The sequence below is a fragment of the Musa acuminata genome, chromosome BXJ1-6 (genome assembly GCF_036884655.1).
Source record: "Musa acuminata AAA Group cultivar baxijiao chromosome BXJ1-6, Cavendish_Baxijiao_AAA, whole genome shotgun sequence".
NCBI classification, from domain to species: Eukaryota; Viridiplantae; Streptophyta; class Magnoliopsida; order Zingiberales; family Musaceae; genus Musa; species Musa acuminata.
The window spans coordinates 10,429,108-10,452,736 of NC_088332.1; the positions used below are offsets into that span (position 1 = coordinate 10,429,108).

Here is a 23,629-nt window from a genome sequence, read left to right on the forward strand (position 1 = left end):
CTTGATCCAATAAATTTTTGTTTTTCGGGGAGGAAAATTTTCATATTTGTTCGTCAGGGGGATTAAATGTGAGTAACAATTTCTTTGCAAATTGAACTCAACAGCTGGATTGATTTGGTGATTTGAGGCAAATGGTTGATGAGAGGCAAATGTGTTTGTATATCTAAATATTTAAAGGGAGATACATGTTATATTAAAATTTCAGGATAATCCCTTATATTTTTGAACATGACCTTAGTTTGCTATTTATAATTTTTATTAATTCTTTAAAAAAATATATTATTTTATCATCAACAATCATAATATTATTGATTTTATTTTATTTTATTCTCACAATCTCTTATTTCATCTTGCTCTTTACCTGTCAACATCATCGAGAATAGTATATTTATATCGATATAAATATAAAAAAAGTTTTAAAATTAAATTATAAATAATAAAAAAGGGATGATAAATAATAGTAATATCTTAGCGTGACTCGTCCGCTGGAGCCCATTGTGAACTTTATTACCGGTTTTACCCCTCACTACAGCGACAATCGAGATGATTACCGAGACAACGCGGGCCGTCTGATGCGGTAATATATAGCTTATAGCATGGCAAACCAAACCAAAACGAGCCGAACGAGTTCAAGCCATGACCGGCCGTAATCAAACATCAAACCCCGAACCAAACGGCGTTCGGGATTGTAATCTCTGTTCCCTCCGCGAGATGGTCTCCGAAGGCGGACGGCGAGCGGCCGCGAATGGTAGGTTCCTCCTCCTCCTATGACTCTCGGTCGCCCCTTTTCTCATCGATAGTGCCCGCCATGCTAATGGCGAGGCCCTCGTCCCTCGTCCCATGAGTTTATGGCTGGCTCGTGATGCTGAATCTGCAGCCATTCCGCATGAAAGGCATGCTGGAATTATCATCTTAATTATGTGGTTTTGATAGTATTCCAGAAAAAGAATGCTAATTGCTCACTCCAAAAAGATATGGAGACGGAGTTAGCAAGAATATCTCTTAAACTTGGACACCGGAATGCTGATTGTTTACCCTAGAAAGAATTATGGAGAAGGCTCACTCTATCTCCTTGCAAACTCGCTCTTTACTGGAGAAAGAATTTTGGAGAAGACCGATGCGGTTTACTTGCAAGGTCACTCTTTTATCACGACCCCTTTATTGGTTTTTAAATAGTCACCTTTAAAGTTGTATGCCAGCAAGAAGGCTAATTATTCCTCCTGCGGGAGGCCAAAAGGAGGAAACGTTGTTCACCTTTTTCTAACTAACATCAATAAGCGTAGTGCTGCGACTTTGTTGTTAGTTTGATCTTGGCCCTCAGTTTTCTGAGATTTTAAGGACTTGCTTAGGATGAAAATTGTTCTATTTAAGGCAGGTCAACTTTTGGTCGTTGATCTTGTGGCTTGTTGGATTTTTATTTGCTTGTACTTCTTTAGTGTATTTTACTTTATTTAATATATGAATGTTCTGCATGAAAATTACATTAGGGTTGAACACATGGTTGTAAGGATGCTTGCAGAATTAGAATGTGTACCTGTTTAGGTCCAAGTTTGACCAGAGAAGGGTTTTTAATTATTTTTTATCAGATTTTGTTAAAGATGGATTAATGGCAACCATCAGTAATTGTGACAAGGATTTAAGTCGTAGAGCACACTCTACACCGCCTCTTTGTCTGCAAGGGCACAACTGTATTCATTGAGTCTCTCCCGATCCCATATTGGCATGAGATCAATTCATTGGAATGCCCTTTTATGGTTATATGAATTCTTTTGACTAGAATATCACGTTGTATTTGTTGAATCTTGGATTATCATGTAAATTGCAAAAGATGTGCTGCCATTCTTTCTCCTGTGTTTGGAGATTCTTACATGTTACTGTAGTATAATTGTATGTTATAACTCGTAACAGTTTGACACATGTAATATACTTCTACCCTCCCTGGAGAGCAGCTATAACTTGTTTGCTGTGCTTTGCAGCTTTTGGCTGTCGCTCGCAAGAATGGTTTGGTAAGCTATCACTTATCAAATGGCATGACTTTTTTCCTCTTTGCCTCAGCTGTTGAAATATGAGAGAGACTACAAATTCCAGGTTGAATTTCTGAATCCTCTAAATGGAGAGGCTTTGGACATCACAAAAATTGATCAATTCAGATCATTAGATAGCTCTCTTCATGATGATCATGTTGTTCAGTTGTTGGTTTGCACCTCTTGAAAACCAAGGAATTGATGTTTCTTCAATGTAAATATAAAATAAATGTCACAGTTTGTAGCTTATAGCAAATGTAATACTTTCTATGAACTTGCACCCTGTCATTTCACCAATCTGCGGTACCTCTTGCTAAGATAAATTCTGTACAAACTTGTTTATGCACAAGATAAGAAATAAAGGCCTGATTGTACATAATAAAGAAATTAACTCAGCTTTTTCTCTTGTACTTTTGTTGTATTTCACAACAAAAGGCAATTTGAAGAACATTGTCATCAAAGAATTAAAATGAGGTAGCTATGCAAACCAAAAAAGAGAGAGAATTTTGAATCTTAAATGATCGTCAAGTATTCTTAGATCACAAAAAAAAATTCTTTTCATGTCAGTATTCAAAATTGTTGAATTAATAGCCTTAGCACCTGCCCAATTTCCATTTAGAGGGTCAAACATGTGATGCTCGTGTCAAATACTGTTTTCTAGCCATATGATCTGCAGGACAATGACTAAAAGTGTTCAGATGGTAGATCATTCTTGCCTTAAGAACTTTTGTCTTTTTCATCCCAATGCTCCAGTATATAGACTGCTGCAACTTTAACCAAATGGTTTATTTTTGAGATCCAAGAACAATGCTGGTGCGCAGTTTATTTTTGGACAATGGAAGTTGTATGAGAACTAGAAAAGAGCAGAATTTAGCTGGTGCATAGTCACAATTGTTTTGCATATGCATGCATCTATTGAGTAAAATTCAATTCAGTGGAGGTAGTGCTACTTCTAGATTTTGGTTGCGATCTCAAATTGCATGCATATTTATATTTATTCAATTCTTTATATTTTCCAGGTCGGTTGCATTACTTGTCTTGAAAAGGGGAATGCTTGCTTGAGGTCTATTTCCTTCGGAGATGCAGCACAAAATTTGAGTATGTTTTCACATACTACATGGAACATGTGCTCTGCTGGTAAAATGCTATGTACTTCAGTAGATAGACGCAAGAATTATGCCTTATTTGGAGGGTAAGCTTTCTTGAGCTGTTAGCAAAAATTTGGTTTGTCTTTTTGTTGGTTATATTTATGGATGACAACCCTTCAATAAATGCTTGCAAGGGTGGCATATGGCCAAACTGTTCTAGTAGTTCAATTTTGTTTTCTTTTCTCTCAGGAAGGGTGTTGAATTGAACTTGTGGGATCTTGAAAACTGTAGCAAGATCTGGACTGCAAAGCCTGTGAGTCATTACATTCTTTTTTATGCAACTTAAGAAGTATTTCTGGTCTATCTTTTTTTTATTAATAAGGTTCTATCATTTTTCTCTTGGTTCCTGTGAAGCCTCCCTCCAACAGCCTTGGTATATTCTATCCAACTTGGTTTACTACTGCAACTTTTCTGAGTGAAGACATCGAAAAATTGTGGCTGGGATGAACAATTATCAGGTATGGCATTAGAGGATCTTTTTCCAAGTTGTAGCTTACAAGCAAAAAAAAAAAGCAGATATGTGGAGTCAATCATTTTTACAGGTCTCTTAACATTTTTTCAATTATTGTATGAGATTGAGAAAAATTTTGAAAGCCTTAAGTTCGATTATATACTAAGGATGACTGGCCAATTTTTATTATCAACACTGCATGCATATTTTGCTCGTTAACCAACTTACAGTTACTGGAAAGTTTGCATATGCTTATTGGTTTTTCCTCTTTTTATTGGTTAGTGTTGAATATTTTGTCACCATATGTTCTATCTTTTGTATATGATTAATACCTCTTACCTCTCTTTGCTCCAGAACTCAAGAAAGCGATGTAATTAATTGCTTATGCACTTAATTCTCTCTGATAATTAGTTTGACATTACTCTTATTTGTTAAAATTTATATTTTGTGATAGGATCGTCTTTATGATACTTCAGAACAAAGGAGACCTGTAATTTCAGTTGACTTTCGAGAGACACCAATTAAGTCAGTTTGTGATGATCCAGATGGCTATACAGTCGATGTAGGAAATGGTTCTGGCTTCTGGGGACCTTGCTTCATTTAATATGAGGACAGGTAAAGTCATAGTTCTACATGTTCGCTGTGTAGCTATGCTGTTAATTACAGTCAGCTGATTTGTTCATTCTCTTTTCTTTGTTGTTTCTGACGGTCATAATTTATGATTATGAAATTTCATGATATAAGAAAGTTTGCTAATTCTATTAAGCTGGGTTCATTTATTTCTCGTGGTTGGCAAGAGCAATGGCTCACGGTTACATGTCGAGAAGGGAGGGGGAACAGGGCTTGTGAACTTGAGCCCTAAATCTGTTCAATTATTTTTTCCTTTTTTTATTGGTCAGACTGGACCACCTGAAACTTGGGGCAGTCTGTGTCCTGATGTACACTCAGAGCGATATGTACGGCCCATTCGTACCGGTTTAGGTGTCTGCCTTGTTGATATCGAACAATATTTTATGACTGTAACGTAAGCAATTATCTGATAGTGAGGGCTTTTATGAAGTTCAAGAAAATTTTGAGATTCATCATGCATTAAGAACATAGAACCAGAACTATACAGTTTGAACACCTGTTATGGCATCTAAGGTTCAGATATGATTTTTAAGCATGTGCAATGTGTTGCACAAGCAAGGGAATTCTGCTAACTTCTTATGATATTAGCTTGTTTCTTAATATTAATGAATTGAGTGGATTAATTTCAATGTGAGCTTGAGGTTAGGACTTGCTTATTTCTGAAAAAAAATTCTGAAGACTTAAAAAATTAACTGTGCTTTAGGTAAATCATATTCATAGTGTCGTTAAATTATTCGAGAGTACCAGTCATTTTAGTTTATTGAAATTTAGTAGCAAGCATTACTCTGATGCTTATGGTTTTGAAATATCTGACTTTTGTTATGGTTTCTCATTTATATCCCGTACTGACTGAGTAGATTCTTAATTTCAGGAAAATTGCTGGGATGCTTTATTGGTAAGTGCTCTGGAAGCATCAGATCAATAGCGAGGCATCCAGAATTTCCCATGATAGCATCTTGTGGAAAGACTTGTATCCTATTAATTCAATATATTCAGTTAATTTTACATACTTCTACCATTTTATTAAGTGCTGTTCTGAGTTTCCTCAAAAAATAGTGGTCCATATTGAAGCATTTAGTTCAGTTCAGTTCAGATGTTGATACAAGCAATATGATTGATCACAAACTATCCACATACAAGAAAATCTAGAGTTGATATAAAAGCAAGGTTTTAAAATAACTGGATAGACCAACCAAGCACCAATTAGAAAGGGCTGGGAATATGAGAGTTGGTTTCAGCCTGGGTACCTTGATAGACTTGGCATCTGATGGACATGATATGTAACATTTGGATGTATGGCTTTAGTAGCTTTTCATTGATCAATCAAAGAATGGTAGTTATTCTATAATGTTTGTTCCATAATGGTAGTTATTCTATGAACAGTGTTTTTTAAATGTACATATAATGGTTTTCCATTTCCCTTTTCTGCCTTATGCCTATCAGTCAAAAGTTGATATCCTTTCACAAGAACATGAAATTCTCACATCCACTTGATCAAAGCACTCTTTTCAATGGTATTAGCTTTATCAGGATGTTTTAACTCCTTTTTTATACACCCACCTAGAATGCTTTCATCTTCTGTCGTTGTTGTTTACTTAGATGCATCAAATATTGCTTCATATCACTAAAACAGACCTTTTATTTGATCCAGCATGCGGGTACACCAAGATAGTTTCTTGGCAAAACATAAGCTACTCATGAACCACCATCAAATATTGCTCAATATCACTAACACAGACCTTTTATTTGATCCAGCATGCAGGTACACCAAGATAGTTTCTTGGCAAAACATAAGCTACTCATGAACCACCATCAAATATTGCTTCATATCACTAACACAGACTTTTTATTTGATCCAGCATGCGGGTAAACCAAGATAGTTTCTTGGCAAAACATAAGCTACTCATGAACCACCACCAAACCAACAGTTCATGTTGTCAGGAACCTGCTGAACCATTTGGTTGATGCTTTGAGATGGCGATCGAAGCCATTGTTGTAGTCGATGTATGCCAGCCCGAACCGCTCGGTGTAGCCTTTGTCCCACTCGAAGTTATCAGTCAGAGACCATGTGAAGTGGCCCTTCACCCGAACTCCCTCTCTGCAATGATCCAAGTTTGAAAAGGTTAGAGTTTATCTAACTCGGTTTAGTGTTCTGCATGCATGATTTATTTGCAATTTAAACATGAGCTAAATTTAGATATATTGTGCAACGAATTCCACCATGGGATATTTATATTGTAAGAATCAAATCGGCCCAGGCATCTAAATCCAAACCAGTTTAATCCACTTGTGCATGTGCATAAACCATGATAGTGCTACCAATATGAGTCATCAGTACCGGTCCAATAAATCACCAAAATCAGTATATTTGTATTTATATGATGACATAAATGCAAAACATATGTCAACTTGGTCAGCCTAAGAACCAAGTTATTAAATAGTCAATTCCGGTTCTTTTTTATTTCTTATTAATGTGGGACTAATCTTCAGCACATTTTTTATTTCAATGGTATCGACATACCGAATGGCCTCCTGTACTTGAGCAAAATGGACCGCGAGGTAGTGTTGTCGATGTGGATCCTCACGAGCTTGCTCCAATGGCAAATCCTTGTCTATTTCAGCAGTTCCTAAAAAATACATCCACATTCAAATTATTAGTATCATCAGAATCGGTCTCATCTACTGGCAACTATCTGCACAGCTTCATTCTCTGATTATTACTTGGTTTCAAGCTTAAGTTCAACATATCTCAATCGACACTTACCATTCTCAGTGATGTAGATCTTTGGGTTGTCGTATCTCTTCTTTGTGTACAGTAGAAGTTCCTTCATTCCAGGAGGATAAACGTTTACCCAAGAACCATGCTGCATTGAAATCAGTAACAAATAAAATGCAAGGACTATAAACATGTAGGTGAGTATAATTCCTTCAGCTTTCTCATATTTTAAGCATGAGCCAAGAAAAGTAAGTAGTACAAATTTTACTCTTTATCGACCAGTATTTATCCATCTGATAAGATATCAACATTCGGATCAGTTGATTTTGCTCAGCACAATTCAAGATGTTTTGTTTCTTTTTTGGAAGTTTCTGATATCTCCCCGCTTCTCAACCTTCTCTCTTTTTATCCTTCCCTCCTCTTCTTTCTCTCTGGCTCGGTTGACCCATACTAGTCCGACCAAGGATCGTTATGGATCCGAGATCAAGACTTAAAACCATGATATGAACAACAAAGAAATAAAGGAGATTTTAAATTTAAGTAATCTACAAAGGAAAAGACGAGAAAAGAAATATATGCTTTGCTCTTGTGATAATCAAAGGAGACCAATGTATTCATCGGATCACCAAGTTGATCACAAAGTGTCAGAATGAACTGGTTGCAGGCTATCACTTTGGAAATCTCATCTTATTATGAGACATGTTAGTGAGAGAGCAGGATGTGTACCAGTGGACCGATAGGGATGCCATTCTTTGAATCTGCAAGAAGCAAAATAATTCATGATGTTGGGAGGAGTCAACAAGTACATTGCAAGCAAATATAAGACCCTAAGCATCTACATTTGAAGAAGACTATGCTAAAAATTGACTGATTAAAGAATATTTTGGTCAGTTGAACCATATGAGTCATTAGCATACATGGCTAATGCACGTGTTCGTTTTGTCCGATACATCTCTCAATCTTCAAAAAATGCAAATGATTTACCGAGTTATTTGAAGAAAAGTAAACCCTAACGAAGAAGAAGAAGAAACAAGAAGAAATTATTTAGACGATATATACATATTAGAAAAAACATGATGAAATTTTATTGGCATACCAAATTGTCGGACGTATTGATCTTCATAGCTGCTACCAGGAGAGTGATCTTGAACGATCGGATCATGTTGTGCATATCTTGAAGTATAGTAATTGATCCCAATGAAATCATAAGACCCTTTGATCATTTCGGACTGTGTGTGTGTGAAGTGTGGAAGTCTCTCCCTGACTAATGCTCTCATGATGAATGGGTAGTCACCATAAACCAAGGGATCCATGTACCTGAACACAAATCATCTATGCAGTTAGTGTATACATATATATGTATATACACACACACATACATTATGTTCATAGTGAAAGACAAAATAGGTTTTCACCAACCATCCAAACATGAATTCTATGGCTCTATTGGCTGCCTCTTTGTCATGATGCGACTTGGAATAGGGTTCATACCACATGCTGTTCAAGGTAATGCCTATTTCACCCTTTTGTGTCGCCTGCAATGGAGAATTCGTGATTAGTTCTCATCTCTTTCACATCCTAACTTCACGAAGTTTGATATCTTCTGGTCGAACCAGAGAGAACCATTTGTAATCTCCTTGATTCTGATTATTATTTTCCCATAAATGTATTGTCTTATGGTTTGTAGTCTTTACCTTATTATCTTGTTGCTTACTTGGTTGACCCTAATGTTATATAGTTTCTTACCTCTCTTTAGACTTGGTGTTAATATGATGTGAGAATTTATGATGTCAAAGAAGTTATATATGACTAGTAAAATAAGAGAGATTTTTGTTTTAGATTACCTGAAACTTCTCCTTGTATAGTTTGACAACTTCTGCATGAGCCAGAATTTGATTGTGAGTGACAGTGTAGGGTTCTGTGGAGGAATCACCTACGGTGCACCCAAACCACCTGGAGCATCTCCCAGGTGCATGACGGCCAAAAGTATACCCCATGCTGCTAAAGCTCCATGGCTCGTTCAGTGTGATCCAGTGCTTGACTCTGTCTCCGAATTCTTCAAAGCATATGTTTGCAAAATCCTTGAAATCATTCCTGTATGACGATAACGAGAAGAAGATGGAACATGAAGGATATCCTTTTTTTGGGGTAAGATAATTATGTCTTTCATGTATTCTCAGAGAACCATCATTAACATATGCTTGCAAATTCCTTCAAATCTATTAGACAATAACTAAGAGATTATGCTTACACAATCTCATGATCCCGGAAACCTCCATATGCATCCTCTAATGCTTGTGGCACGTCCCAGTGAAACAAAGTGAGGGTCTTATGCCTACAGAACAATCATATGATAAAAACATGATCTAAAAAACTACTAAAGTTAGTTATCGAATGGTCATCGGAGACTCGTACCATTTTTAAGTAACTCATTGATTAGATTATTGTAATAGTTGATTCCTTCCGGGTTGACACCACCTAACAATGTGCCCTCTGCAAAACAAGTTTTATAATCTCGATCAAGATATGCAAATTTACTTGGCAAAATAACCTATTCTTGTGTATGGATTTCATGAAGGATAGTAGAGCAGATGGAGAAAAGATTACTTGGCAATATCCTTGACCAGGAAATGGAGAACCTGTAGGAGTCCAAGCCCATTTCTTTCGTCAGTTTCACATCTTCCTGCAGTATGTTGTTGTTACTGTTTGTGTGCAAAGTGAAGAGTGCCGTGAAGAGAGCTTGGCCTTCTTGGCTTCAGGAATAACTTACCTTGTACTTGTTGTATGAATCAGTTGCCTTGTCTCCATTGCTCCCGTCTTGGATCTTCCCTGGAAGACACAAAGTGTTACCAACAAGGTTCAATCTCTATCAAACCCTATCGGTCTGTACAATCAATCTTCAAGATGCTAATATTTACGTATGAGTGGAAATGATATCTTGGAGTGTCTAGTAATTGTTATATCATCTCCGGTCGGTTTTTGAAAATTACATTGTGACTTCTTTTATCAATCAGAGCTATCGAATTTAAAGATGTCAGATAAGTTTGACTATCGATAGATCACTATCGATATATCGAATCTTGTCTTCATTATTTATCATTTTACTTAGTCCGACAAGCGAAGTAGAAGCTCTAAAGTGGGTGGGCCCAAAAGGTGATCCATCTAGTCTTCATTATTCATCATGCGAAGTAGAGGCTCTAAAGTTGGCTCAAAAGGTGTTCTATCGAGTCTTTATTATTTATCATTTTACTTAGTCATTATTTATCATTTTACTTAGTTCGATAAGCGGAGAAGACGTTCTAAAGTTGGCTCAAAAGGTGTTCCATCTAGTTGGCCTTTTGGAGACCTCATCACTATTTTATCTTTTTACTAGAAATTATTTTTCAACTAACCAACTAATTATGACTTTACTAATATATGCAAAGGAAATAATATTTTTTAGACTATTTTATCTTTTTACTAGAAAATTATTTTTCAACTAACCAATTAATATGAGACTAACTATGATATGCAAAGGAAATAATAATTTTGAGATCTCATCACTATTTTATCTTTTTACTAGAATATTACTTTTCAACTAACCAACTAATACGAGACTAACTAAGTGTGACTTGGTCGTTCTAGAGATTGCTAGGCCAACGTTTGTGCGTGGTAGAACTTGAACAGTACGTGGATGCGTACAAACCAAGTCTATCTTAGTTGGTTTCTTTGACTTCTCGAGATCAACGTGAGAAGGTGAGAGACTGAGGAGTAGAGGTGGGATACCAGGTTGGTTATGCGTGAAGGTGTCCCAAATGCTCGGTCCTCTCCCTCCTTCGTTCCATGCTCCTTCCACCTACACCATCAACTCATCAGGGCTGTAAACGAGAGAGAAGAGACGAAGAGGAAAGGAATGGGAGACGAACGAACAAACCTGGTAGGCAGCAGAGGCAGCGCCGAAGACGAAGCCCCGAGGGAAGCTGCTCCTTCCCAGTGCAACCTCGGCCGGAACAGCGGTGGGGATCGTCTCCAGCTTCTCCCCCAGAGAAGTGTCATCCACAGCAGCACGCGGTGGCCTCTTCCTGCTTTGGCGAGGTAGAGGTTGCTTAGCTACTGCAGGAGCTGTACTTCTTAACCTGACGGATTCAGCGATGGTGGCGTGGTAGCAGGAGCTCAGCGGAAGGCCTAGCAGCGCCATGATCTGTATGCGTTCTTGACGAGCACAAGGCTCACTTTTATCCCCTCCAAAACCCACCCACTCCGTCCCCCCCCCCCCCCCCCCCCACCCCTACCAACCAAGCGAGGGTAATCTGGTTAATTACAGATTACCCCCTTAGCCGATTATAATTAACATTTCGATCCTAATACTTTAAAAAAATTATATTATAATTTTTATATTTATAAAAATAAAATATTTAATCTTATTTCTTTTCATACCGTCGATTTTATTGACGAAAATATATTATATACATTACTAGAAAATGATACAAACAAAGATAAAAGGATAATTTCATAATACTATTTTTATCGATATTAATTTTTTCATCTATAACTTCTACGAAAGCAATAATCAAGAAATTAATAATTATGCAGTAGTTAACGGATGAGGATGAGACAGGATCACAAGAAAGAGATGAATATTTTACTTTTCAATAAAACCTTCAAAGATATAAAGAGAAAGTGGAGCAATTGAATACAACTGATATATATCGGACTTGTGACGACCTAAAGTGGACCTAAAGTGGACCTAAAAGTGACTTGAGCTTGATGAGCAAAAAGTCAACTTTATCCCTCACCCCCACACCCTTGGAGGGTAATCTGATTAATTACATATTACCCCCTTAGCCGATTATTTTTAACATTTCGATCCTAATACTTTTAAAATTTATATTATAATTTTTATATTTATAAAATAAAAATATTTAATCTTATTTCTCCTCATACCGAAGATTTTATTGACGAAAATATATTATATACATTACTAGAAAATGATACAAACAAAGATAAAAGGATAATTTCATAATACTATTTTCATCAATATTGATTTTTTCATTAATAAGTTTTATGAAAGTAATAATCAATAAATTAATAATTATGCAGGATCACAGGAAAGAGATGAATATTTTTACTTTTCAATAAAATCGATATAAAGAGAAAGTGGAGTAATTGAATAACACACACATATATATATATATATATATTGGACTTGTGACGACCTAGTGGACCCAAAAGTGACCTGAGCTTGATGAGCAAAAAGCTAATTTTATCCCTCACCCCCACACCTCCGGGGGTAATCTGATGAATTACAGATTACTCCCTTAACCGATTATTTTTAATATTTTGATCCTAATCTTTTTAAAAATTATTATATAATTTTTATATTTATAAAAAATATTTAATCTTATTTCTTCTAATACCGTCGATTCTAATGATGAAAATATTATATATGTTATTATAAAATGATACAAACAAAAATACAAGGATAATTTCATAATATTATTTTTATCGATATTAATTTTTTCATCTATAAGTTCTAAGAAAGTAACAATAAAAAAATTAATAATTCTACGATAGTTGACGGATGAGGATGAGACAGGATCACATGAGAAATGAATGTTTCACTTTTCAACAAAACCTCCGACAAAGTGGAGCAATTGAATAGCATAGCTATATAATTTTTTTTCCCAACAAAATCTCTCTTATTTTTTTCTTTAGACGATAAAAATAGTTTTATAATATTATTTTTTAATCTTATTTTAATATCATTTATCATATGTGATAATACGCGTGGTACTTTCATCGATAAAATTGACATATAAGAAAAAACAAAACAAAACATTTTATTTTTATAAATATAAAATTTTAATATAATTATTAAAAATATAAAAATAAAGATGTTGAAGATAGATAATTATAAAAATAATGTATAATTAGCTGTTTTTGTTAGTTTATATAGGAATGACCTAAGAGTAGCTGTGACTGTAATCATGGTGGGAATGAAGCTAATACTCAGTGAAGCTAATATGACGTTATTTCCTGCATTCATGAAGGCTTGCAACGCGTCGCCATGGATGTGGATGACTTCAATTCTTCACTGCGAACGCTGCTTGAAATTCGTGACAGTCTTCATTGCAGATCTCTTGAGAAAATTACATCCATCGCGATCTGTGCAGTCTTCTGAGATGAGTTCATGAATCCAAGGACATCGAACTAATCGAGTTTTCTCGGGGTAAAAGAAAGTGGCGGACCAACGTGAAACGCGTAGAGCAAAACACGGTCGGCCACAGTAGGTCCTCCGTGACTCCGTTTTGTTCTCTTATCCTTGTCTTCCTTTCCGTCGATAAGTTCATCGCCGTAAGTGCACCTCACGCACTTTTCTGCTGCACACCCCCAGCCCAACACGAGTTGTTTTAGCTGGGGAATTTTGTCGAACAATTGCTGGGCATTCATTGTTGCCATAGGAAGAACAAGATACGGACACTGGGTAAGCTTACTGTATATCGGATTTGGATTAGAACATGTGATGTCTGAAGAGACATGCGATCAAGAACAAGAGAGCGTACCGTGAATAGTGCCTTGAGCTGCTCGATTGATGCCGACCTTTGAAGAGGGAGGACGGGGACAAGGCATGCTATACGAGGAGGGAGACAAGGAACCTCACTTGCTCCACGACAGAGAGGATATCAAGAGGAAGCACTACTGGTCACCGACCACCGAGACGAGGAATTCAAGTGCCAGCGGATATGATTCCGATGCACGTCATAATTGCAGCCAGCGAGATACGACGCAGCGGCCCAATTCCATTCGATCAAATTAATTTTGACTAATTTTGATCGAGATTTGAAGACGATTTAGGATATAATATATCGATTCCAATATCACTTATACCCATCTCGAATCCCCTCCTGTCTCGTACGAGTCAAACTCTAAAAACTACTCATGGTTAGATTTTTTTTTTGTAAAAATTAGTCAAAAAATATTTTTTTTTTCATATATAATTGACTTCGTCTGCAGTCATAAAAGCCCACGTGACAAATCTCCGTGCGATGCAAAAAATAAAAATAAAAATAAATAAATAAATAAATAAATATATATATATATATATATATATATATATATATATATATATATATATATATATATATATATATATATATATATATATATATATATACCTGACTAAATTTACACAAGACAAGGATGGTGAACCGAAGAACAAAGCAACATAAGAGTAGGAGGAGCAACCAAGCGAACTACTCGGCTAAAGCTGCTGTTCTAGTTTGAATCCCCTGGATACAGTACCGGTTGTTTGTGCTTCTTCACCAAGTGGGACACAACTCTAGCTGAGACCACCTTCTTCACCAGCATCCCCCACTTGTCATCACCATCCGCTTCTTCGCCTTCCCTACGCTGCATCCCCCACTTGTCATCACCATCCGCTTCTTCGCCTTCCCTACGCTGCATCCTCCGCTTGAATTGCCTGTGGAATCACCAAGAAACAAAGAAGAATGAGCTGGGTTATGTTCTTCCATTAATTTCCCAGCAGCACCAGTTGCACAAGTACATGCAGAGGGGAACTTCGCAGGAGGCGTCGTCGAGCTCGGTGCAGGTGGAAGCGTGGAGGCGGAGGAGCTGCCAGAGACACTTGCACCGACGGCACCAGCGCCTCTTCTCGCCGTCGCAGGACGCCAAGTGGCGGACGAGCTGCCGTAGGCCGCGGCAGGTGACGGGGTTGGGGCAGCGGGCCCGCTCCTCCTCCCTGCCGGAGCGCCCCAGCGCCGCGCACCCATCCTTGAAGAGGTGGCGCAAGCACTCGGTGGTCTCGTGCAGCTCCATGTACAGCCTCCGCTCCGCCTTCCTCCTCCCCAGCCGTCGCCGTCTCTGCAGTCACACCACCGAAGCCGGCAACAAACCCATCAATCTCTCTCTCTCTCTCTCCCTCTCTCAGCTACCGCATCATGCCCGGCAAGCGACATGCGACGTACGCACCAGGTGGGCGTCCTCGAGGAACTGGAGGATGTCGAGCTCCAGCCAGGGGTCGTGGTCCCGGAGGAACCGCCAGGCCTCGGTCTGCTCCACCGCCGCGAAGTCCTCGGCAAGCAGCTGCATGCACCGCAGGTGCAGGCGGGGGGCGTCGCACTGCTGCGCCAGCACCAGCACGTCCACCACGCCCTCGGCGGTCAGCCGCGACGACAGCACCCGCTCGCACGCGCGCTTCAGCCACCCGACCCCGTACGCGTGCGACAGCACCAGCAGGTGCATCCCGTGCTCCCCGACGATCTCCTCCTCCCCAAGCGTCACGCACCTGCCGTGAATCACAACCGTCCATCAAAATTACTCTTTAAAATAATTTAAAGATAATTATATGTCCAATCTATTAAAAAAACAGCTCGATGCGACACGTCACACGTGTTCGGAGGAGAGATCGCTTGCATGACACGTCCGTCCATGCATAAGTGTTAGCTGCAATTCGACAGCATTTTCTCGAATAAAAAGTGTAAGACATCAGGAGAACGCATCAAAAAACAAAAAAGCTTGTCCGCGAATAAGCTCTTAGTGATGTCACCTACACAACTCCTGTGCTGTGTATACAGTGTCCTAGACATTAAGAAGAGCATTGGGGAGACGCAAGGGAGATCGGTGTACTACAAATTGTGTCGAGATTGGACGAAAAGAAGATACGAGACCTGGCGGAGTAGAGCAAACGGAGGAAAGCATGAACAGCATCGCAGGGAACGCCAAGAACGGGGATCTCCATTTCTCGGTTACTGCCACCTTTGCGTGGTCGGTGCAGCATGGTCTCCAGCACGGGAGATGCCGAAGCCTGCGCCCGAAGAAAGAAAGCGAGCAATGAATAGAAGATCATAGACAAGTGCATGTATAGGTGGTGGTGTTTCGTTTATCACCAGAACGGTGGAATGAGCCGGGAATCGGCGCCGGCCGGACGTCACGATCCGCCGGAACCCGGAACCCGGTCGGCGAGACGAGCGTCTCGCCGTGCTGCTGCTCTTCCTCCTTCATGATCCCATGCCAGCGGTAAGCTATGGTGGCGGCGTGCATGTATAAGGAGGCAGGCAGTGGCGGACGAAGGGGATAAGAATAAACGATGAAATGGCGAACATAGCACCCTAGTCTCCGACTCCAAACTCCGCTTGTCCGGCGTGGCTTCCTCACTGGCTTTTCAAGTGCGGCCCGCAACGACTGTTGAAGAGGTGCAAAATTGACGGTCACCAATTATTAAGCCTACAACAAAAGAAGAAAAAAAAATTTTATTCGTCGGATCAGACAACACGAGATCATCATACTGATCAATTGGAAACTAATCCAAACTAATTTCAATAAACAAAAAAAATAGAAAAAATAATCTGAGTCAGTAAGCACTCACTGTCATGGATATTATGAACTTCACGGAGATTTAATTCTGCTTTCATTTTATCGTGTATATTTTTTCTCCAAATGAAGTATGATTCTACAGCTTTTAGAAACTCTGGGTGTCGCTTTGAGTTGGTATATTTTTCCCAAAAGTATTTTTGAAAGCAAAAAAGTAATGTAACTTCTATGAAAATTCTGAAAGCAGTTTACCTAAAACCTGCTCGCCACCTCAGTAGCTGAATTCTTCGTTGAAGCTTCAGTGAGACGTTCCATCCTGCAGATAAGAAACGATGAACAGTAAACATCGGATAAAGAAGGAAAAAAGAAAAGCTTTCTTGAAGTTAATCCATCAGAATATTTATGAAGAAACCAAAGTCGAACTTCACAGAGTTGACAAACTGCTCTTCGTAGGTTGTGCGAGTTTTCAGGTCAAGTTGTCTTGCTAAGAAAACAGAGGAAGAAATCCTGCTTTCTCTTGGCCGAGGAAAAGTATAATCCAAGAACCTACCCTGCACTCATCAATCTACTACCAGTATATTAGGGAGAGGATGACCAAATAAAGATACTCGAGTACCTGCAGCTTGTTCCGGAGCTATTTGTCTAATGACATCCATCATCACAGATTTCTCACATCAGACATTTCTATGATATCTCAAGCAGGCATCTAAAGTTTCCTACCTTCAATCTACAAAAAAAACATATAGTCAGCAAACTCAAACGTAGAAGTATCCTGTAGAAACACTTGAATAAAGAGCTTTAACTATCCATCAACCAAACAACATATCTCATGAAGCAAATGTTCTCTGACACACTACTATCAAAAAATTAAGACGAAAACAGCAACACGTATATATCCCGACTGTTCAGTTCAGTGCACGATCAAGCCCTAACCTGACGGCCATCGTTTCTTCTTCATCATCGGTACTCCCATCTCTCAACTCTTCATCGTTGGAAATCCACTGCACTCTTCGTCTCTCAGCTCTTCATCATCGGAAATCCACTGCCCTCTCAGTCACCCTCTCCTTTGTTTCATTTTAAATAGTTGACCTATAATCAATAGTTGATCTTCCAAGCACCTAATGTCTCGAGCATTTTAAAATAACAAAGCTTCTAGCAATTCGGGCTTTTCAAAACCGTCTTTTAACGCCTAGCACTTTTGACTACACTGCCACCTAAAATCGACCCAAATCCACCATCAATAAAACAGTCAATCTAGTTCCACACACAAGGATAGCTGTAAATAAGACCATCAAATATGCACTATCAACAAAACAAATGGTCCAAAACCAAATAATTCCTCAATAAAGAAGTTCACGCTTATGATTAACAGAAGATTTGAAGGTAAAGGATGTTGGTCATAAGAGAAATTTATGATCATCACCAAAGAATATTACCGGTCAACTATCAAGAACAATCAAGCAAACAAGAAAGCTCCATGGAAGTTTCAATGACTAGGATGATTTGCTAAAGATTTAATATCACTGATACATCAAGGATATTCAGCAAGGTGCAAAAAGATAACAAAATCAAGAATTCACTTAACACCATAATAGGGGAAGGAAGCACTCGAGTTTTTCCTTTGGTGAAGAGAAGAATCCATTAGCCGGGGATTGAAGATCTCAATCAGGCTGGTGACCGAGGCTGAGGGAAAAGTGAAGGACCTTTTTCTCTCACAGCTAGTTCGTCCTTCACTGAAAAAGACTCAGTAAGATATGACACTTTTTCCTCTGCAAAGCTGGTCCTATTAGGTCGAGTATTGAATGTAAGTAAACACGGATTGCAGGAAGAGAATCAATACAACTTCTTTACACCTTAGGGTTCTACCCATGTCCACAAGGCATATCACTCCAGCTAAGGCGTCAAAAATGGAAGATTGGAACCAATCTTGCGATAGAATTAACCCTGTCGAAGAAAGGGTGACCAAAGATTCAACCCAACGGAACTACGATCCTAGAAAACCCTAACCTTTGAACAAAAAACAGATCTCTGACAGCAATACAATCTAAATTGATCCCACAATATGCTAACAAGAACACAAGATGAATTTATAGAGGAAAATCGAAAATGAATTACAGCAGCACAATCGAATCGAAATTAGAAATTTAACCAGATTAGTTTATGCACTTTGTCTTAAGCAATTCCCCTACCAGATTCGCCGGGGACGAATCAGAAAAAACCTAATCCTCGATCTGCCCACCATACGACCCAAAGAAAAGGAGGACAATGACGACATCGAAACAAGAAAAGAATTGGAAGGAAAAGTACCTGAACGACGAGCGAGACAACCGCAGACAAGAAGCGAGTGTCGATCGGATGGCACGTGCAGTTCTTGAAATGCCATTGTTCTCGGGAAGGAGGCGACAGATTTGTCGTCGAAGTATGCGCCAGATTTGTCGTCGAAGTATCAGATCAAGGAGGAAAGGATAAAAATAAGCCGGTCAAGATTCAGAATCGGTTCGATCGTCAAACCGGACCATTAAAAATGTGATTTGAGATTTACTTAAATACTAATTAATACCGTGCATTGTATCCGTTATCAGATGAGATCGTAACAGTTAAAACCGGTATATTTGCCGATACGATTCCAGGGGAATTCCTAACGGCTAACATTTCGGACTATAAAGCCGCTACGATTCCTTGCGTGGAGGTTCAACCCAAAGGCAGCGGAAGACATGGCGACTGTGGATCCGATCGCCCTCGACCTCGTCGACTTCCTCAACGCTTCGCCAACTAATTTCCACGCCGTCGGTAATCCAGCCTCACCGCCCGATCTCTCGCTTTGATCTACAAAGATCTGGATTCGTTTTTCTTGTATTGATCGGGGGGAGATTTTTGTACTTGTAGATGAGGCGAAGAAGCGCTTGAAACAAGCTGGCTTCGCTCATCTATCGGAGAGAGAGGACTGGGTGTTGGAATCCGGGGGGAAGTACTTCTTCACGAGGAATCACTCCACCATCATCGCCTTCGCCATCGGAAAGAAGTGAGTAGGGTTAATACTTTCCTCTATGGCTTCCTTACCTGGATGCAAAGTCTCTCTTGATAGCTCTATCTGGTGGTATATTATATGCATTTTGGATCAACAGATATGTTGCTGGGAATGGATTCCACATTGTTGGAGCGCATACAGACAGCCCGTGCCTCAAAGTCAAGCCTGTCTCCAAGGTAAGCATTCATCTTGGTTATATACATATCCTTGAAGTTGTTCTTCTTACTGTGGATCAATTTCCTGTTTTTGATTATTGGGCTGGTTGATCAGAAAAATGTAGTAGTTAAAAAGAGTGGATCCAGAAGTTGATTCTTTATCCAATCATGTCTATGATTAGCACCACTGATGAAAGTGAAACAGTTTGGTTTGTGACTAATTTAATGAGAAATAGCTTTCAGGAAATGCAAGTGAGGTTATTGATATTTTTTATTGTACTTGATCATTGTGTAACATATTTGCTTAGGTAACAAAAGGAGGATATCTTGAGGTAGGTGTGCAGACATATGGAGGAGGACTTTGGCACACTTGGTTTGATCGCGACTTAACCCTCGCCGGAAGAGTGATAAAGAAGGAAGTGAAGGAGCATTCAGTAACCTACTCACATACCCTTGTCAGGATCGAGGAGCCCATCCTTCGGATTCCTACCCTAGCTATTCACTTGGACAGGTTAGTGTTACAGTTAACATTAGATATTAAATTGGTGTTTTACGTGTTCTTAGTAGCTATGAACTGGACACTATGGTTACTTATGAAGTTATACATGAGTTACTCGCTTGTACATTGTCGGATTTGGACTTTGACTATTTGATGGCATGCTTGTTTCTGTAATTCTTTCTGATCATTTGTTCACTAATTAAGTGTTAGATTAAAGGGTTAATGACAGCTTAGAAGAAAAATTAGATCGGCGGTATGGAATTTGTTGAGGTTAATACCTTATGATATGCTTGTTTTTATTTTTGCTAACAGGAGCGTTACGGAAGGCTTCAAGTTTAACACACATAGTCATCTTGTACCTGTGTTGGCTACATCAATTAAGGTGATTTAATTCGCTAAATTTGACTTTTTGTGAACTTGATCTTGATTTTCTTCATTTGCCTACTATACATATGCTCTAACACTAATCAAACTTGTTTGAAGTAACTGTTGGGCTTTTCTCCTTGTTGTCACTATTTTAACATCGTTTGAACAAAGATTATTTCGATTGATGAAATATAGGTTACTGTATCTTTGCCATTTTGCTTGCAAACACAAAATTCCTCCAGGACCCTAGGACCATCATGTCCTTTCTCCCATGCGGAATGTCTGTTTATTACCTCAGCTGACCTTACTGGTCATTCAATTATCTGTTCCAGTCTATCTCAAGACTCAAAAATGATATGTATTTGATCAAAAACTTCCTAGAATAATATTTTATTTGCTCAAACATGTTCAAGATGCTGTTTGCTTCAATCTTTTCTGATTGAATAATGGCAGCTAACTATTGTCAACTATATATGTGCAGGGTGAGCTCCAGAAGCTTGTTGATCATAATAGCTCATCTGAGTCAAATGAGAAAACAAATGCTGATAACAAAAAACATCATCCAGTACTACTGCAGGTAAAAGAATGTTCTAAACATGCCTGTTTCTCTAACTGTGTATATTCATAACCTATGTTAGAAATACCTAAAGAGGACTGATGCATGCAAAATTGAATGTTGGAAGCTGACACAATGGTTGGTTGGTTTTCACAGCTGATCGCTGACCACGCTCATTGCCATCCAGATGAAATATGCGACTTCGAGCTGCAAGTATGTGATACTCAACCAAGTGTCGTTGGTGGTGCAACGAAGGAATTCATTTTCTCTGGAAGACTTGACAACCTTTGCATGTCATTTTGTGCACTAAAGGTCAGTTGTGGTGTTACTCATCGTTTGTGTGCAGCAGTGTTTCACACCACAAAGGGTGCACATGATTATTTCGATTTATTGCTGGGTTTTTACCTACAACGTCTGTAACTGATTGATACCGGAAACAGAACTAGAATTCTGTGTATGATTGTGCAAGGTTGCTCCCTGATTTCAGGCATTAATAGACTCCACCTCTGTTGAAAGTTCTCTTGGTGATGAAACTGGCGTAAGGATGGTGGCATTATTTGATCACGAGGAGGTCGGATCAGATTCAGCTCAGGGTGCTGGATCTCCCGCCATGTTGGATGCTCTATCAAGAATAACAAAATACTTTAATTCTTCAGATCCCACGGTACCATTTTCACATTCTACTCATATTTTCTGTTGCTTTTTCTGCTTTTGCAGACATATTCACATTATGCTTTTATATGTTGTATTGCTTGTGCATTACTAAAAATTCTAAACGTGAATTCGTTTGACCACAGTCTACCTAATTGTTGTCGGCATTTTCTGATAGATTAAACTATTTTTTTTTATTCATCCAAAAAATTTTCAGTTGCTCGAGAAGTCAATCCATAGGAGTTTTCTCGTATCGGCAGACATGGCACATGCTTTACATCCTAATTTTATGGTATGTTCCTTTTAACTGATTTATATGTACACTCGGCTGCCTGCCGTAAGGCCTGATTGGTTTGCGATAAATACAATGTCAGTATGCTGTCAAGTTACCGACAGCAGTAGAAAATGTAAACGGCACTGATGGCTTCTTTTTACATGCTCTCCTGCCAGGACAAGCACGAGGAAAATCATCAACCAAAACTACATGGTGGTCTTGTAATTAAACACAATGCCAATCAGCGTTATGCAACAAATGCTGTTACTGCATTCATATTTCGAGAAATTGCGGAGATGCATAACTTACCAATTCAGGTGAGTTGACTCTCAAACTGGCATATTTTTGTATTAATAGTGATTACTTGTACATTTGGCCAAGCTATTTACAGACTTTTTATTCAATGCAGTTAAGATATTATCTTTGTGCAAAAGATAATCTCTGTGCTTATTCAAATGCCTTTAAAATTAAAACTAGTGCATGTATAATGATCGATCCTGATCCTGATAGCTGCATATATAAGTATGTGGAATATGCCATATGCCAAATGCGAAATTGATATGTTTAATGGCATTTTTGATAAGTTGGATTTTAATGTGCAAGAAGTAAATATAAATTTTACTCCACAAGTTTCTAACTACCACTTTGATTAACCTACTAATTAATAAGTAATAAGAGGCTGGGTCCATTTTCATCATTTCATGCAAAACTTAAATGTTTGATGTGCTTGTTCAGGCTAATGTTAGATCCACCTTGGTTAACTATTAGGCTATGGCATGATGAACTACAAACTGGCAGTTGATATTCTTCGTGAATACAGAAGAAATTCTAGTAAACTTTTTTATTTTCAGCATAGTTATATGACTCCATGATTTAGATGTTACCACTTAGTTCTACCATTCTTATGACTACAGGATTTTGTGGTTCGGAACGACATACCATGTGGTTCAACCATCGGTCCCATACTTGCAAGCGGTGTCGGAATCCGAACAGTTGATGTTGGCGCTCCTCAGTTGTCGATGCACAGCATCAGAGAGATGTGTGCAGTCGATGATGCCAAGCACTCTTATGAGCATCTCAAGGCATACTTCGACGAGTTCACAGAGCTGGATAACAAGTTGATCGTGGACTGCTAATCAATTTAAAGGATGATGCAACAGATGATGCCAAGTTCGGTGGTTACCTTTTCCTAAACTAATTATGTCGGGATGACATTCTGGGAACGATTAACTCAATGGGGTTTTGTCTCAAAAATTATCAGCTGTCACATTGAACTCCTATTTGAACATCTAGATGTCAAGAGTATCTCGTTACTACCCACCCTAACCTATGTAGGTTCTCTCTTTTGATCTGTTGGAACCAAATACTTGATGTGCAGGGCATGTGGGGAGGAAGTATGTACACACTGGTGTTGGTGCTTTGAACCTTCTGCCAGTACTACAAAGATCCTTCACCAGCAAGTCTACATCGAGAAATAAATACACATTTAGAGCAACCCTACAATTATCGTCTAGGTTTTCACAGCATCACATGAAACAACATGAACCCTTCAAGTGTTCCTAGTTCGATATCAAGAAACTATAAAGAACGATAGGTTTTCAGTAACCAAATCAAGATTCCCCATTCAGAACTACATGTAAAAGGTTATAAGAAGGGTTTCATTGCCTCGATACAACTGTAAAGATCAGACACAAAGCGAAAGAAGCACTTGGTCAAGATTCCTATTCATAACTACATGTAAAAAGTTACAAGAAGGGTTTCATTGCCTCAATACAACTGTGAAGATCACAGCCACAAAGCAAACGAAGCATGCGAAAAGAAA

General features: G+C 38.7%; 3 protein-coding genes, 1 long non-coding RNA gene and 1 pseudogene across 19 annotated transcripts; 2 read left to right on the plus strand and 3 right to left on the minus strand.

Moving 5' to 3' along the window:
- Positions 1–623: 623 nt before the first annotated feature.
- On the plus strand, positions 624–9,919 carry LOC135676189 (uncharacterized). 6 transcript variants are annotated; one of them, XM_065187089.1, is made up of 11 exons: positions 625–748; positions 1,977–2,006; positions 3,044–3,216; positions 3,362–3,425; positions 3,527–3,630; positions 4,078–4,238; positions 5,125–5,148; positions 5,905–6,015; positions 6,113–6,375; positions 8,884–9,117; positions 9,548–9,919. In XM_065187089.1, the coding sequence occupies exons 1-5, from the start codon at positions 746–748 to the stop codon at positions 3,617–3,619; spliced, it is 363 nt and encodes a 120-aa protein (XP_065043161.1). In that variant the 5' UTR covers positions 625–745; the 3' UTR covers positions 3,620–3,630; positions 4,078–4,238; positions 5,125–5,148; positions 5,905–6,015; positions 6,113–6,375; positions 8,884–9,117; positions 9,548–9,919. The 6 variants fall into 6 exon arrangements, 4 of the variants coding, with proteins under 4 accessions (XP_065043161.1, XP_065043159.1, XP_065043160.1 ...); XM_065187087.1 differs by having other exon boundaries at positions 5,125–6,015; XM_065187088.1 differs by having other exon boundaries at positions 5,905–6,375.
- Positions 5,977–11,184, minus strand: LOC135676188 (furostanol glycoside 26-O-beta-glucosidase-like; annotated as a pseudogene).
- A 1,777-nt stretch (positions 11,185–12,961) lies between these two features.
- Positions 12,962–13,961, minus strand: LOC135677706 (uncharacterized). Of its 2 annotated transcripts, none has more exons than XR_010514735.1 (2): positions 13,512–13,961; positions 12,962–13,386 (listed from the first exon to the last, which is right to left on the minus strand). It is a non-coding gene; the product is annotated as an uncharacterized LOC135677706 (long non-coding RNA). The 2 variants fall into 2 exon arrangements; XR_010514736.1 differs by having other exon boundaries at positions 12,962–13,441.
- A 154-nt stretch (positions 13,962–14,115) lies between these two features.
- On the minus strand, positions 14,116–18,741 carry LOC103988369 (BTB/POZ and TAZ domain-containing protein 1-like). Of its 10 annotated transcripts, XM_065187097.1 has the most exons (9): positions 18,586–18,719; positions 17,212–17,492; positions 16,895–17,005; positions 16,531–16,594; positions 15,855–16,191; positions 15,636–15,772; positions 14,938–15,253; positions 14,513–14,829; positions 14,116–14,428 (listed from the first exon to the last, which is right to left on the minus strand). In XM_065187097.1, the coding sequence occupies exons 6-9, from the start codon at positions 15,743–15,745 to the stop codon at positions 14,224–14,226; spliced, it is 948 nt and encodes a 315-aa protein (XP_065043169.1). In that variant the 5' UTR covers positions 15,746–15,772; positions 15,855–16,191; positions 16,531–16,594; positions 16,895–17,005; positions 17,212–17,492; positions 18,586–18,719; the 3' UTR covers positions 14,116–14,223. The 10 variants fall into 10 exon arrangements, with proteins under 10 accessions (XP_065043169.1, XP_065043171.1, XP_018682978.2 ...); XM_065187099.1 differs by lacking the exon at positions 17,212–17,492 and having other exon boundaries at positions 15,855–16,149; positions 18,586–18,741; XM_018827433.2 differs by lacking the exon at positions 17,212–17,492 and having other exon boundaries at positions 18,586–18,741.
- Positions 18,742–18,966: 225 nt separating this feature from the next.
- Positions 18,967–23,127, plus strand: LOC103987637 (probable aspartyl aminopeptidase). Its single transcript, XM_009405991.3, has 11 exons — positions 18,967–19,068; positions 19,165–19,300; positions 19,404–19,482; positions 19,770–19,972; positions 20,273–20,342; positions 20,808–20,903; positions 21,039–21,194; positions 21,370–21,546; positions 21,751–21,825; positions 21,984–22,124; positions 22,722–23,127. Exons 1-11 carry the CDS (start codon positions 18,993–18,995, stop codon positions 22,941–22,943), a joined length of 1,431 nt encoding a protein of 476 aa, XP_009404266.2. The 5' UTR covers positions 18,967–18,992; the 3' UTR covers positions 22,944–23,127.
- Positions 23,128–23,629: the final 502 nt, after the last annotated feature.